Raw genomic sequence first — 12,858 nt, forward strand, 5'->3', positions numbered from 1 at the left:
ATATGAGTGCAAACAGTGTAAGAAGTCCTTTAGTCAGAAAGCCACTCTCATTATACATCAGAGAGTTCACACTGGAGAGAGGCCATATAAGTGTGGAGAATGTGGAAAATCCTTCAGCCAAAGCTCAAACCTTATCGAACACTGACGAATTCATACTGGAGAAAAGCCTTATGAGTGTGGGGAGTGTGGGAAATCCTTTAGCCAAAGAGCTACCCTCATTAGACACCAGAGAATTCACACTGGAGAAAGGCCTTATGAGTGTAGGGAATGTGGTAAGTTCTTTAGGCAAAACTTCAGCCTCATCGAACACGGTAGAATTCACACTACAACAAAAATTTATGAGTGTGGCCAGTGTGGGAAATCTTTTAGTCAAAGAGCTACCTTTATTAGACATCAGCAAGTTCCCACTGGAGAAAGGCCTTATGAATGTGAGGAATGTGGGAAAACCTTTGGGTACAAATCCAAACTTGATCGACATCAGAGAACTCACACTGAGGAAAGGCCCTATGAGTGTGCTGAGTGTGGGAAATTCTTCAGGCAAAGCTACAATCTTGTTGAACACCAGAGAATACATACCAGAGCTAGGCCTTATGAGTGTGGCCAGTGTGGAAAGTCCTTTAGCCGCAGGGCTGCCTTTATTAAACATCAGAGAGTTCACACTGGGCAAAGGCCTTATACATGTGGTGAATGTGGGAAATTCTTCAGTCGAAGTACCAGCCTTATTCAACATTGCAGAATTCACACTGGGGAAAGGCCATATGAGTGTGACCAGTGTGGAAAATCATTTAGGCAAAAGTCTGTCCTCATTCAACACCAAATAGTCCACACTGGAGAAAGGCCTTATGAATGCACCAAATGTGGTCAATCTTTTAGCCAGGGCTCAAGTTTCTTTCAACACCAAAAAGGTCATGGCATGGGGAATACTCAGGAAGGCAGCAAATGTGGGAAACTCCTTAACCCTGTGTCTACCATAGCTCCTAAAAGTGCAGATTTTAGAAAGGCCTTAGAGCAACAGGTAATGTAATCTTTTGCTCTTAACAGATAAGCTGAACATTTTGGGTTTTTGTTGTTTGTTTGCTTGTTTGAAACAGGATCTCCCTAAGTAGCTCTGGCTGTCTTAGAAATTACTATGTAGAGCAAGTTGGCCTCAAACTCATAGTGATCCATCTACCTCTGCCTCCCAAGTGCTGGATTAAAGGCATGTGCCACCACACCCAGCTAAGATGGTTTGAATTTTTTTGAGCATGCCATCTGCCAACGTAAACCCCATCATAAACATGTGGGTCTAAAGGGTCCCATGCCTTTCAGGCAGTGTGATACATTTGGAAGCTGCCCTTCAGCAGTTCTTGATAGTCCTCCTTGACCAAATTAAATCACTGCCACATTATTTCATTGAAAGAGCTTCCCCTCTTAGCACCTTTAACATATGTGTACATGTACCACCAGCATGCCTGGGCTCCCTAGAGGAAATTATCAGTAGCCTGCACCTTAGGGGTGATGTATTTCCTTTTCTGACTGACTGTATGTGAGCCTGTAATTTGGTTACTAAGGAGACTTCTGGGCAAAGGCTTGCCTTCCTTTTAATTCTTGGCCTAATGTTACTCTTTGTAGTTGAGATAGACTTTATTCCCTTTTCTGACTGAATATGCATATCTAATTGATACTTACACACTTCAACTCACTAAGTAGTCGCATCCTCTGTAGTATTGCTGGGCTTTGTGCAATAGAAAAGGCCGTATTCTCTCATGTACTTTTAATCAAGGGGTATGGTTTGTCTCCCTTGATGAGCAGAATTCTGACATAGGCCCAGGTTGTGCGAAAAGCAGGACAGTTTTTCATGAAGCCCCACTGTGTGTGCCACAGTAGACACACTGAGAGCAGTTCTTTTTCAGTGGTGTATAGTTTGCAATGCTTCCCCAGTAACTACTAGCATTGCTCCCACTGTAGGAAAGCAAGGCTTCCTGGACCTTGGCTTTTCTGGCCTAGGTGTCTTTAATGTTACTGCTTTTTTCCCCCCTGGAGCTAAGGGGGCCTTGTGCTTACTAAGCGAGCACTCTACCACTGAGCTAAATCCCCAACCCCATGTTTTGTTTTGTTTTGTTTTTAAGATTAGTGACCATGGGGCTGGAGAGATGGCTCAAGGGTTAAGAGGCACTGACTGCTCTTCCAGAGGACCCAAGTTCAATTCCCAGCACCCACATGGCAGCTCACACCTATCTGTAACTCCAGTTTCAGGGGACCCGGTATCCATGGCAAAAGCACCAAAGAACATAAAAGTAAAATAAAATATATCTAAAAAGAATAAAAGTAAGGCATTAAAAAAAAGACTAGTGATCACCCCCATGGAAAGATTAGTTGTTTTAACTACCTTTGGTGCTCCTTGATACAGCTTGGACTGATTACAATAGTCCCGCATAAATTTACATTTATGGGCGGTGGTAGCACACGCCTTTAATCCCAGCACTCAGGAGGCAAAGGCAGGCGGATCTTTGTGAGTTCAAGGCCAGCCTGGTCTACAGAGCGAGATCCAGAAAGGCACAAAGCTACACAGAGAAACCCTGTCTCCAAAAAACAAAAAAAAAACAAAACCAAAAACAACAACAATAAATTTACATTTAGTGTGCAGTGCTGTTGAACAGACACATTTCATATGGGTTCTGTGAAGACATGTGTAATCTTACGATTCCACAAGTTTTTGTCACTGGGATCCAGGAAAGAACAATAATTAGTACCAAAACATAGTGTGTGGTCCATGGATTGTGGAAGAGCCGGCAGAAAGCTGTATGCATTGTGTTGCTTATGAAAACTGTCTTAAATTCTAGTGACTGTGTCTTGGGCAAATCACACAACCAAATCTGTATGTCTTGTACTTGAAGTCATTGAGAAGATAGTCTTAAACTTTTGCAGTTCTCCACCACATTTCTTGAAATTCCGCATAAGTTTAAATGTTATGTAGGCAAAAATACAAGGAAATTTAACTGAGATTCCCATAAAGGAAACACTGATGATGTTTTGGGTTTTGGTTGGTGGTCTGGCTTTGGTTTTGTCTAGCAAGGATTGTTCTTGTCTCGATTTGAATCAGCCTCCATTGTTCACCTCCCCCTCTCCAGCTGCTGTAAAACTACCTTCACCTAGTATCAGTGAAGAATGGAAAACCAGTGGGGTTGCCAAACATAGTTTCTAGAAAAATAGAGATTTATCTTTTTCACTTTTAGCCATTTTAAAAAAATTTACTTGTATAAAATTGAAATATCACTACCTCTAAATATTTAAAGTGTATGCATTTTAAAAGTTTATCATCCATGTATGCCATGAAGACATTGTGAACTCTACAGTCAACATATTCAAAAGTTGTTATGTTTCTATATAATTCCCCTGTGGTCCCAGGCTTTCAGGTAGCCAAAGATTTCCTTTTTTTGTGTGTGTTATTTTATTATTTTATGAGAGTAAGTATTTTACCTGTGTACCACATGCATGCCTGAAAGAGGGCATCAGATCCCCTGGGCTTGAAGTTATGAATGGTTGTGAGCCATCATGTGGGTGCTAGAAATTGAACTTGAATCCTCTACAAGAGCAACAAGTGCTCTTAACCCCTGAGCCAACTCCCCAGCCCAATTTGCATTGTTAAATTGAATTAATTTGAGTTTTTATAACTATTATGGATAGGATCATAATGTGCTAACTTTTAAAAGGTCAGTTTTTAAATTTTATTTTATGTGTATGAGTATTTTGCTTGCATCAATGTGTGTGCACCAAATGCATGCCTGGTACCTGCAGAGGTCAGAAGAGGGCTTTGGATCCCCTGGAACTGTAGTTAAATATGTATGTGATGCTGAGCACTAAACCTATGCACTCCAAGATCAGCAAGTATCATTAACTGCTGGGATATCTCTTCAGCCCCCATAATGTACTAACATTTTCCTGTGTTTTTCACAATAAGCAATCACTTTTAGATTCCTTAATGTTACTGACACAAACATTTTTCTCTGAGAAATATTCTCTTATAGTTGTGTTCATATTAATAAGCAGGTGAATCATTTCCAGTTTGGTACTGATAACAACAAAAAGGCCACAAAGATTATGTACTTACAATTTTTAAATGTACAAGTTTTATCCTCTCTTAAACTAATTGTATTCTTGTAATCTCAATGTCAGTATGTATACACACATACTACTTCATAAGTCTGGCCATGCTTCTTTTTCCAAGACAGGGTTTCTCTGTGTAGTCCTGGCTCTCCTGGAACTCACAAAGATCCATCTGGCTCTGCCTCCCAAATATTGGGATTAAAAGCGTGGGCCACCACCATCCAGCAAGTTTGCCCATTCTTGAGTAAGGCAATCCCTTTGGAATGGTGAGCTGTATATAATGTCAGCTCATTGTGGTTTTAATCGCATTTCTATGATGTTGATAGTTCTACCTGCTGTTCCATCAGTATACCTTTTCTCATAAAATGTTAATACCATTTGTCTATGTTTAATGGGTAATGGCTGACAATCCCATTTTTCTAAAAAGTACAAAACATTTATAACTAAGAAATGTAGTGGAACTTTACTTAGTTTTTGGTCATATGAATAACTTTGATAAATGAAATAATTGTTTTTGAATACGAAAAATATTTTCTCAACATTTTGTAATATTCATAGTATTAATAGTATGGACATAGTAATTTTTTTTTTTTTTTTGGTTTTTTCAAGACAGGGTTTCTCTGTGTAGCTTTGCGCCTTTCCTGGAACTCACTTGGTAGCCCAGGCTGGCCTCGAACTCACAGAGATCCGCCTGGCTCTGCCTCCCGAGTGCTGGGATTAAAGGCGTGCGCCACCACCGCCCGGCGGACATAGTAATTTTTAACTTGAAATTCATTCTTAACATTTTCAGCGAATTCTTGAATCTAGAAATTCAGTAAAAACAAATAAACCTGTTGCACTGCTTATCAGTTTTCCTAATACAAATCATCCTAGTCAGACTGGCATGTGATGTCACTACATGTGAACTTAGAGATGTGACATCATATTCTTTCTCTGTCATACTGATAGGCATATTGTCAAGAATATATAATCAAATAATTGTGAAGTGACAGTTTGGGACATTCATACCTTTCTCTTTATGAAATAGCTTTATTTCTAAACATGGTGACACACAGCTGTACTCCCAGCACTCAGAAGACTAAGGCAAGATAATTATTTAAGCCCAGGAGTTCAAGGCCAGCTCAATAAACTAAGTGAGACCATCTCTAAAAAAGTAAAATAGATCAATTGAAGTTTGTTTCACAACAAATTCTACCTATATAATGTGTAATATTGGTGTCTTGATACAAGCTTAATTTTTTGTCGTTACTGTGATAAAATACTTGATAGAACCTACAGGAAGATAGATATATTTTTGACTTACAAGATTCAGGAGATTTTTGGTCCATTGTGATAAGGCATGGATGAGTGGTTCTGCCACCATAGAGCATGTTGGGGACCACTGGGAAGAACAGTGTCATATGGACATGACAGGACCACTGCACTCATGAGCCCATACCAGCTGTGACTGCCTGCTCAAGGTCAGTAAGCCAGCATGAAGTGAGATGCTTATTAGCCCCCATACTGAGGAGTTATTGACTGTTGATGACTGTTAAGAGGAGAGAGAGAGTCAATTTTCTTTAGAAGTGTGGCCTCTGGTAAGCCAACCATGCTTCCGTGGATGGCCCCACACCCAAAGTATATGAAGAGTACAAATTGGACTCTGTGGGACAACTCAAAAGTGGTTTGCTAAACTCACATGCATGCTGTGGCACACACACACACACACACACACACACACCAATAAATAAAAATTTACAATACAGTACTCCCCTACAGGGTCCCAGGAGGTCTGCAAATGGTCAGTGACCCTGCTTCCTCCAACCTTGGGGCTGGGGACCACTCTTGGGCCTGGGCCTGATTCTGGGCCACTGTCTTATGGGGGAAGATACTCATTTCCATCACCTCAATCTGACACTTGGATCTCACATCCTGTCTGTACAAAGCTCAGTGACAGAGATAAAGTACAGGTTGTTGCTCTGCTATGCTGGAAAGGTACCACAGCAAGCTCAGAACAAGAGGTGCCAGGTTGCAACTGGCTACAGTGAATTTGTCTGTCTGCCTTTCAGGCCTGTGAGATGGTTCTATAGGTGTAGACATCCACCTCCAAGCCTAACAACCTGAGTTCAATCCCTGGAACCCACAGAATGGAAGGTGAAACAACTCTCCCAAGTTGTGCTGTGGGCTACCACATGTGTGTCATGGCACACTTGCACACACACATATACACACATGCCAAATAGACATTGGGCCTAGAGAGATGACTCAGCAGTTGAGAGCACTCTGCCTTTGCAGAGGACCCTAGCTTAGTTCCAGCACTCTTTAGGGTGGACATACAAGACTCACAACTATCAGTAATTCAAGCTCCAAGAAATCAAGTACCTCTGGCCTCTGTGGGCACCTACATTCACATCCACAAACCTACACACACAACACACAAATGAACATAATTAGAAACAAAAACAATTGTTTTTTAAAGAAATGTAGTGATGGGTAGGAAGTGATCTTATTAACATTCAGTAGTGAGCATTTAGGACTACAGTGTCTCCTTGGCCTAGAATACAGGAAGCCCTGGGTAATTTACTGACAGTCACTCAGATTATTCATGATGTATCCCAGCTCACTCATTGTCAGGACCTGTCTTGTTTATTAATTGATCATCCCTCATATTTGTCCCTCTTTAGTGTCCCTCTTCAAATCCTGTATACTGGACCAGCAGTTCTACCTGGGTATACAATGGGTTTACACTGGGATTCTGAGGGAAAAGACTGGGATGAGAAAGGAAAGAGTCAAAAGCTGAGGTCAGGAGGGCTGCCAGGGCTGATGACCAAAACTAGAAAGTTCATCAGTATCACAGCTCCATATATACTTCTCAAGTGGGGAATATCACCATTCCTTGTATACCTCAAGTGAGGATCATCACACTCCTTATATACCTCTCAAGTGAGGAAGCAGAAAACAAGTCAGTAAAGTAAAGCAGAAAACAGACAGCAGAATTATGGGGAATACAGAGCACCCCCTACTTCCTGTTTTGCAAGATACATACTTGTACAGTAAGCAAGGCATTTCATATCTCAGTGTCTGGAACATTTGATCACAGTTTTACAGGGAAACTGTCAAGCTCCAGGCCCCTGGGAGCCCTGGCACCAGTCCATTCCTGGCCTTGCCAAGCGTGACCCTGACAGGGAACCAATGCCCAGGACTTCTTGTTCCATCCCCAGGATCCCAAAAGGCTTTTGGCCCTACCTAGGCCCTGACAATCTTGTTTCTTTTCTTTGGTTTTTGCAGTAAAAGGGGTTGTACCTGGGCCCGTGTATCCCAGACAAGCAAGCACCCTCTGCCACTGAATCATATCCCTATCCTGCCTCTCGTTCTTCAATGTGAGCCTGCAAATAACTTCCAAAAGCCACCACAGCCCACATTGCTCCTTGTGGCATGGGAGTGATGATGGTATCAACTTTGAGGACTGCAATAAGAAAGTTGACAACACCAAGCACCTATGTCTGCTAGGCACTCCACTGAAGACCTCATGAACATTTCTCTCTAGTTCTCAGCAGTGTCTGGTAACAAATGTATGATTATTCCAAACCAAAGGCTGGTTTGGAAATTGAAGCTTAAAGAAATGGTCCTATGCCGGGCGGTGGTGGCGCACGCCTTTAATCCCAGCACTCGGGAGGCAGAGCCAGGTGGATCTCTGTGAGTTCGAGGCCAGCCTGGACTACCAAGTGAGTTCCAGGAAAGGCGCAAAGCTACACAGAGAAACCCTGTCTCGAAAAACCAAAAAAAAAAAAAAGAAATGGTCCTAGGGTACTGCGGCTTTGGCTGTGGCCATATCTCAACTGGCAGCAAGAAAATGGAAGGTGCCGGTGAGGTGGCTCAGCTGGTAAGGATGCTTGCTGACAGGCCTGGAAACCTAAGTTTGAGCCCCAGAGCCCACGTGGTGGAAGGAGAGAACGAACTCCGAAAGATTGTCCTCTGACTTCCATTTGCACATTACTAAATAAATAAATCATGTTATAAAAAAAGAAAGTAGGAGCAAGTTATGGTGGTCCACACCTTTAATGCCAGAAGTAGGTGGATCTCTGTGAGTTCAAGGCCAACCTGGTGTACATAGCAAATTCCAGGCTACCCATGGCTACACAGTGAGAGCCCTTCAAAAATGAAGTTGAAGAAACTGCCCCGAGAAACATCTTGGTCCACCAGAGGGTTCATCTACTCAGGCTTGCGGGGATTGGACCCCAGTTTTTCACAAAGTAGGAATGATGTGTTCTCCATTGGATGTAAGACAGGTTTGTTCTAGGTTTGTTCTCTCAACTCCAAGCTCTTTCTATACTCTTGTCTATGTGTCCAATGAAGACCTGCAACAGACTTGTGGTAACCCACAAGAAGCTAATGAGATTTCCCCAATCTTCCATTTCTGTGAGCACTTACTCTGTTGTGCTCATATTAGTGAGCAGGACCCATGAGTGACTGAGATGAGGCATATGTCCTATCCTTGAGTAGGACAACTTACTGTCTAGTGTAAAAAGAACACATGAAAACACATATAATAAATTAACTTAAACTTGTCTCATGCCCCTTTTAAATTTCTTTTGAGAATTTCATACTTCAATATATGCATTTTTCTGGGCTGTGGTCTCCTGACATGTCGCTGCTGTGGGATGTTGTTCTGTATGCTGTGAATATGTGTTTCTCTGATTGGTTGATAAATAAAATGGTGATTGGCCAGTAGCCAGGTAGGAAGTATAGGCCATACAGCAGATAAGGAGAATTCTGGGAAGAGGAAGGATGAGTCAGGAGTCACCAGTCAGACACAGAGAAGGTAAGATATGAAGGCAGAACTGAGAAAAGGTACCAAGCCATGTGGCTAAACATAAATAAGAATTATGGGTTAATTTAAGTAGTCAGTAATAAGTCTGAGCTAATGGCTGAGCAGTTATAATTAATATAAGCCTCTGTGTGTTTACTTGGGGGATGCAAGTGGGAGAGGTTTGTTCTGACCACCAGCCGGCCAGGACACAGGAAAACTTCCAACTACATTTTGGCGCCCAATGTGGGGCTAAGTTAAGTTTGCCTGGAGATCAGAGGAAACAGCAAGCAATTTTAAGTAAACACAAAAATCAAATAGTGGTAGCACATGCCCTTAATCTGATCACTTGGCAGTCAGAGTCTCTGTGTGTTCAAGGCCATACTAGGGAACAGAGCCAAGCGTGGTGACATATGCATTTAATCCCAGTACCAACCATAGAGACCTGAAGGTCTGTACAGACAGGCAGTGACAAGGAAGTGAGGTAACTGGGCTAAGAGCCAATGAGAGGGCAGAACAGCAAGGCAATAATGGTGTGGATAGACAGAAAGTAGCTCACTTTGGAAGCTGTGGCGAGGGGAGATAAGGTTAGCTGATGGCTATTCCTAATTCCCTGATCTCTAAGGCTTTTACCCCTATATTTGCCTCCATATTTTTTATTTAATGAGACTGCTTAGAAATTCCATTACATGTCCTGTTGCTGTCTTGGGCCTTTCAACCTGCCAGGGCTACACCATGTACCACAGCAACAGCCAGAAGCAGCACTGGACCTTTGCGGGTGAGGAGCAACTAGCGTGCCTGGGGGCTAACATCAACCACAAATTCAAGTGCAAAGGGGTGGCTAACAGTAAGATTCTTCCAAATGATCCAGTGTTTCTTGAGCCTTATGAAGAAATGACACTTTGCAAATACTATGAGAAAAGATTATTGGAATTCTGTTTGATGTTTAAGCCAACAATGCCACTCTCTGTTGTGGTTACAGCTTGTATGTATTTCAAGCATTTTTATCTTAATAATTCAGTAATGGAATATCACCCCCAGATAAAAATGCTCACTTATGCATTTCTGGCCTGCAAAGTACATTAATTCAATGTGTCTAGTCCTCAATCTGTTGGAAATCTTCAAGAGAGTCCCCTTGGACAGGAGAAAGCACTGGAACAGATTTTGGAATATGAATTACTACTTATATAGCAGCTTAATTTTCACCTTATTGTCCACAATCCTTATCGACCATTTGATACTCCATGTTGGAGAATCCAGAGATTTTTAGGAAAACAGCTGATGATTTTCTTAGAAGAATTGAGTTGACAGATTCTTATCTTTTATACACACCTTCACAAATTGCCCTGACTGCTATTTTATCAAGTGCCCCTAGAGCTGTAGTTACTATGGAAAGTTATCAGCGAGTCTAATGCTGAGAGAAAATATAACTTGCCTGTCACAGTTGCTGGATATAATGAATAGCATGAGAAACCTAGTTAAAAAGTATGAGCCACCCAGGTCTGAAGAAGTTGCTGTTCTGAAACAGAAATTGGAGTGATGTCATTCTGCTGACCTTGCCCTTAATGTGGTTATGAAAAAGAGGAAAGGCTATAAAAATCATGACTATGTATCAAAGAAACCCAAACAAGAAGAGGAGGAATGGACTTATGATGACCTGGTAGATCAATCTCTCTAACCATTTGAAAGTACAATGCCAGTGCTAACTAAGCAACAGAATTAGGAAGCATGTCTGACATTTAACTTTCTTTTAAGTAGTACAATGTGAAACACCAAAATATATTAAACTTTTCTAATTATAAAAAATACATGCATTGTTATCACACCCACTCTTCCCTCCGCATCACCCATTTTTAATTTAGTAAAAATTGCAAGATCTAGTTCTGTATACTTTCTGGGATATTTAATTGGACATTACTGAGCAAAAATTAAACTTTTTTCATACCTACTTCCATTTTAATTGTGTTATACTTAATGAATGAAATTTTAAAACCGTGCTGTTGGGATTTTATCTGCAGGAACCAAATTGTGGAAGTGGGACCAACAATGACTATCTATATTTGATAAGCTTCAACCAGAGATTCCACAGAAAGATGATAACAAAAAAGGATCAACTCAACAAATTAGATACTAAGGACCTTAGAGCTTGTAAATAAAGAGAAACTAGAAGGACCTTCAGAGTACATCAATGACCATCCCTTAGGTGGGGAGCTGGAGAAGGTGAGCAGGGCAATGTTAGCATTCACTTTATCTTTATTGGAGGCTACTGAAAAGACCACTTGTCTTAGACTACTAGCAATAGTGGAGACGGTGCCTGAACTGGTTTACCCCAGTAATCAGATTGGTGAATACCCTAACTGTGACCATAGAAACTTTCTCCAGATGAAGCAGATGAAGAGATCCACAGCCAAACAACAGGCCAAGCTCCAGGAGTCCAGTCAAAGAGAGAGAAGAGGAATTCTATGAGCAAGAGGCATCAAAATCATGATGGAGAAACCTACAGAGACAGCCAAACCAAACTAATGGGAACTCATGAAATTTAGACCAACACCTGTGGAACCTCCATGGGACTAGATTAGGACCTCTGCATAAGTGAGACAGTTGCGTAGCTTGATCTGCTTAAGGGGCACCCTGGCAGTAGTATCAGGATCCATCCCTGATGCATGAACAGACGCTTTGGAGCCCACTACCTATAGTGGGACATCTGGCACAGCCTTGAGGCAGGGGGAGGGGCTTGGACCTGCCTCTACTGAATGTACTAGGCTCTGCTGACTCCCCATGGGAGGCCTTACCTTCTTGTGGGAGGGAATGAGGGTGGATTAGGGGAGAGGCAGTGGAGGGGTGAGAGGAGGAAAGAGGGTGATCTGTGAATGGTATGTAAAATGAATAAAAAAATTTTCTTGGGGGCTGGAGAGGTGGCTCAGAGGTTAAGAGCACTGACTGCTCTTCTAGAGGTCCTAAGTTCAATTCCCAGCAACCACATGATGGCTCACAACCATCTGTAATGAGATCTGGTGCCCTCTTCTGGCCTGCAGACATACATGCAGGCAGAACATTGTATACATAATAAATAAAAAAATCTTTAAAAAAATTTTTTTCTTAATTGGCCGGGCGGTGGTGGCGCACGCCTTTAATCCCAGCACTCGGGAGGCAGAGGCAGGCGGATCTTTGTGAGTTCGAGGCCAGCCTGGTCTCCAAAGCGAGTTCCAGGAAAGGCGCAAAGCTACACAGAGAAACCCTGTCTCGAAAAGAAAAAAAAAAAAATTTCTTAATATAAAAAAGACCACTTGTGATCTCAAAGAGACATTTTAAGAAATCACTGATACAATCAAATATAATAGACCTAGAAGAATGAAAAAAGCTAACATTGGAAGAAAGAAGAAACAGCTGGGAGGATAAGCCAGTGGCTGCATGATGACATCACCCTTGCCACTGGCAATACATTCATATGGGGTGCTTCCATTTGTGTTCACACATACTTGACCTTTTCATAGCAGCTTTCAATATCATTGTCTTCCAGTCTCAAGAAGATTTTGGTTCTTATCTTCTTTTACACAGAGAATTTTAGCCTTCTCTGCCATAGTGTGACCAAATTGAACCCCAATGGAAACACAATAGAAGTACAAAGAAAGCAATCATTTCCATTGGGGTTTTTGCTCTTATATGGATCTCATATATCCCAGCAAAGCCTCAATTCTGCACAACATAGTGAAGGGAGATCTTTCTTATGGGCTGCAAGAAAATATCATAGAGATTCAGCTGTGTATTAAAGCTATACTTTGACTGGCCAAGGGTCTGTCAAGAGGCAAGCCATTTATTATGAATATTTGGTGCTATCCAGCCTTTAATATTTCAGTTGTCTTCTACTATGAAATTCTTGCATCCCCAAATATTTTCAGACCTGCTGAACCTCTAGGTTACTAACTCCCCCTACTGAGCCCAGGAGACAAGCTAGCTAGGGAGGTATAGCTTTGCTTCTTGTGCAA

At 41.7% G+C, this 12,858-nt stretch overlaps 1 protein-coding gene and 1 pseudogene across 1 annotated transcript in view; both read left to right on the plus strand.

Annotated features, from left to right (window-relative positions):
* Position 1: 1 nt before the first annotated feature.
* The window catches only part of LOC131902402 (zinc finger protein 418-like), a gene marked incomplete at its 5' end in the record, with an annotated part of 30,516 nt that continues 17,659 nt past the window's right edge, over positions 2–12,858 (plus strand). Inside the window, 1 exon segment of the mRNA XM_059253400.1 lies at positions 2–905. Within this exon segment, the coding sequence (XP_059109383.1) occupies positions 2–905 (904 nt within the window).
* LOC131926192 (cyclin-H-like) lies at positions 9,082–10,789 on the plus strand (annotated as a pseudogene).

The sequence above is a fragment of the Peromyscus eremicus genome, chromosome 1 (assembly GCF_949786415.1).
Source record: "Peromyscus eremicus chromosome 1, PerEre_H2_v1, whole genome shotgun sequence".
NCBI classification, from domain to species: domain Eukaryota; kingdom Metazoa; phylum Chordata; class Mammalia; order Rodentia; family Cricetidae; genus Peromyscus; species Peromyscus eremicus.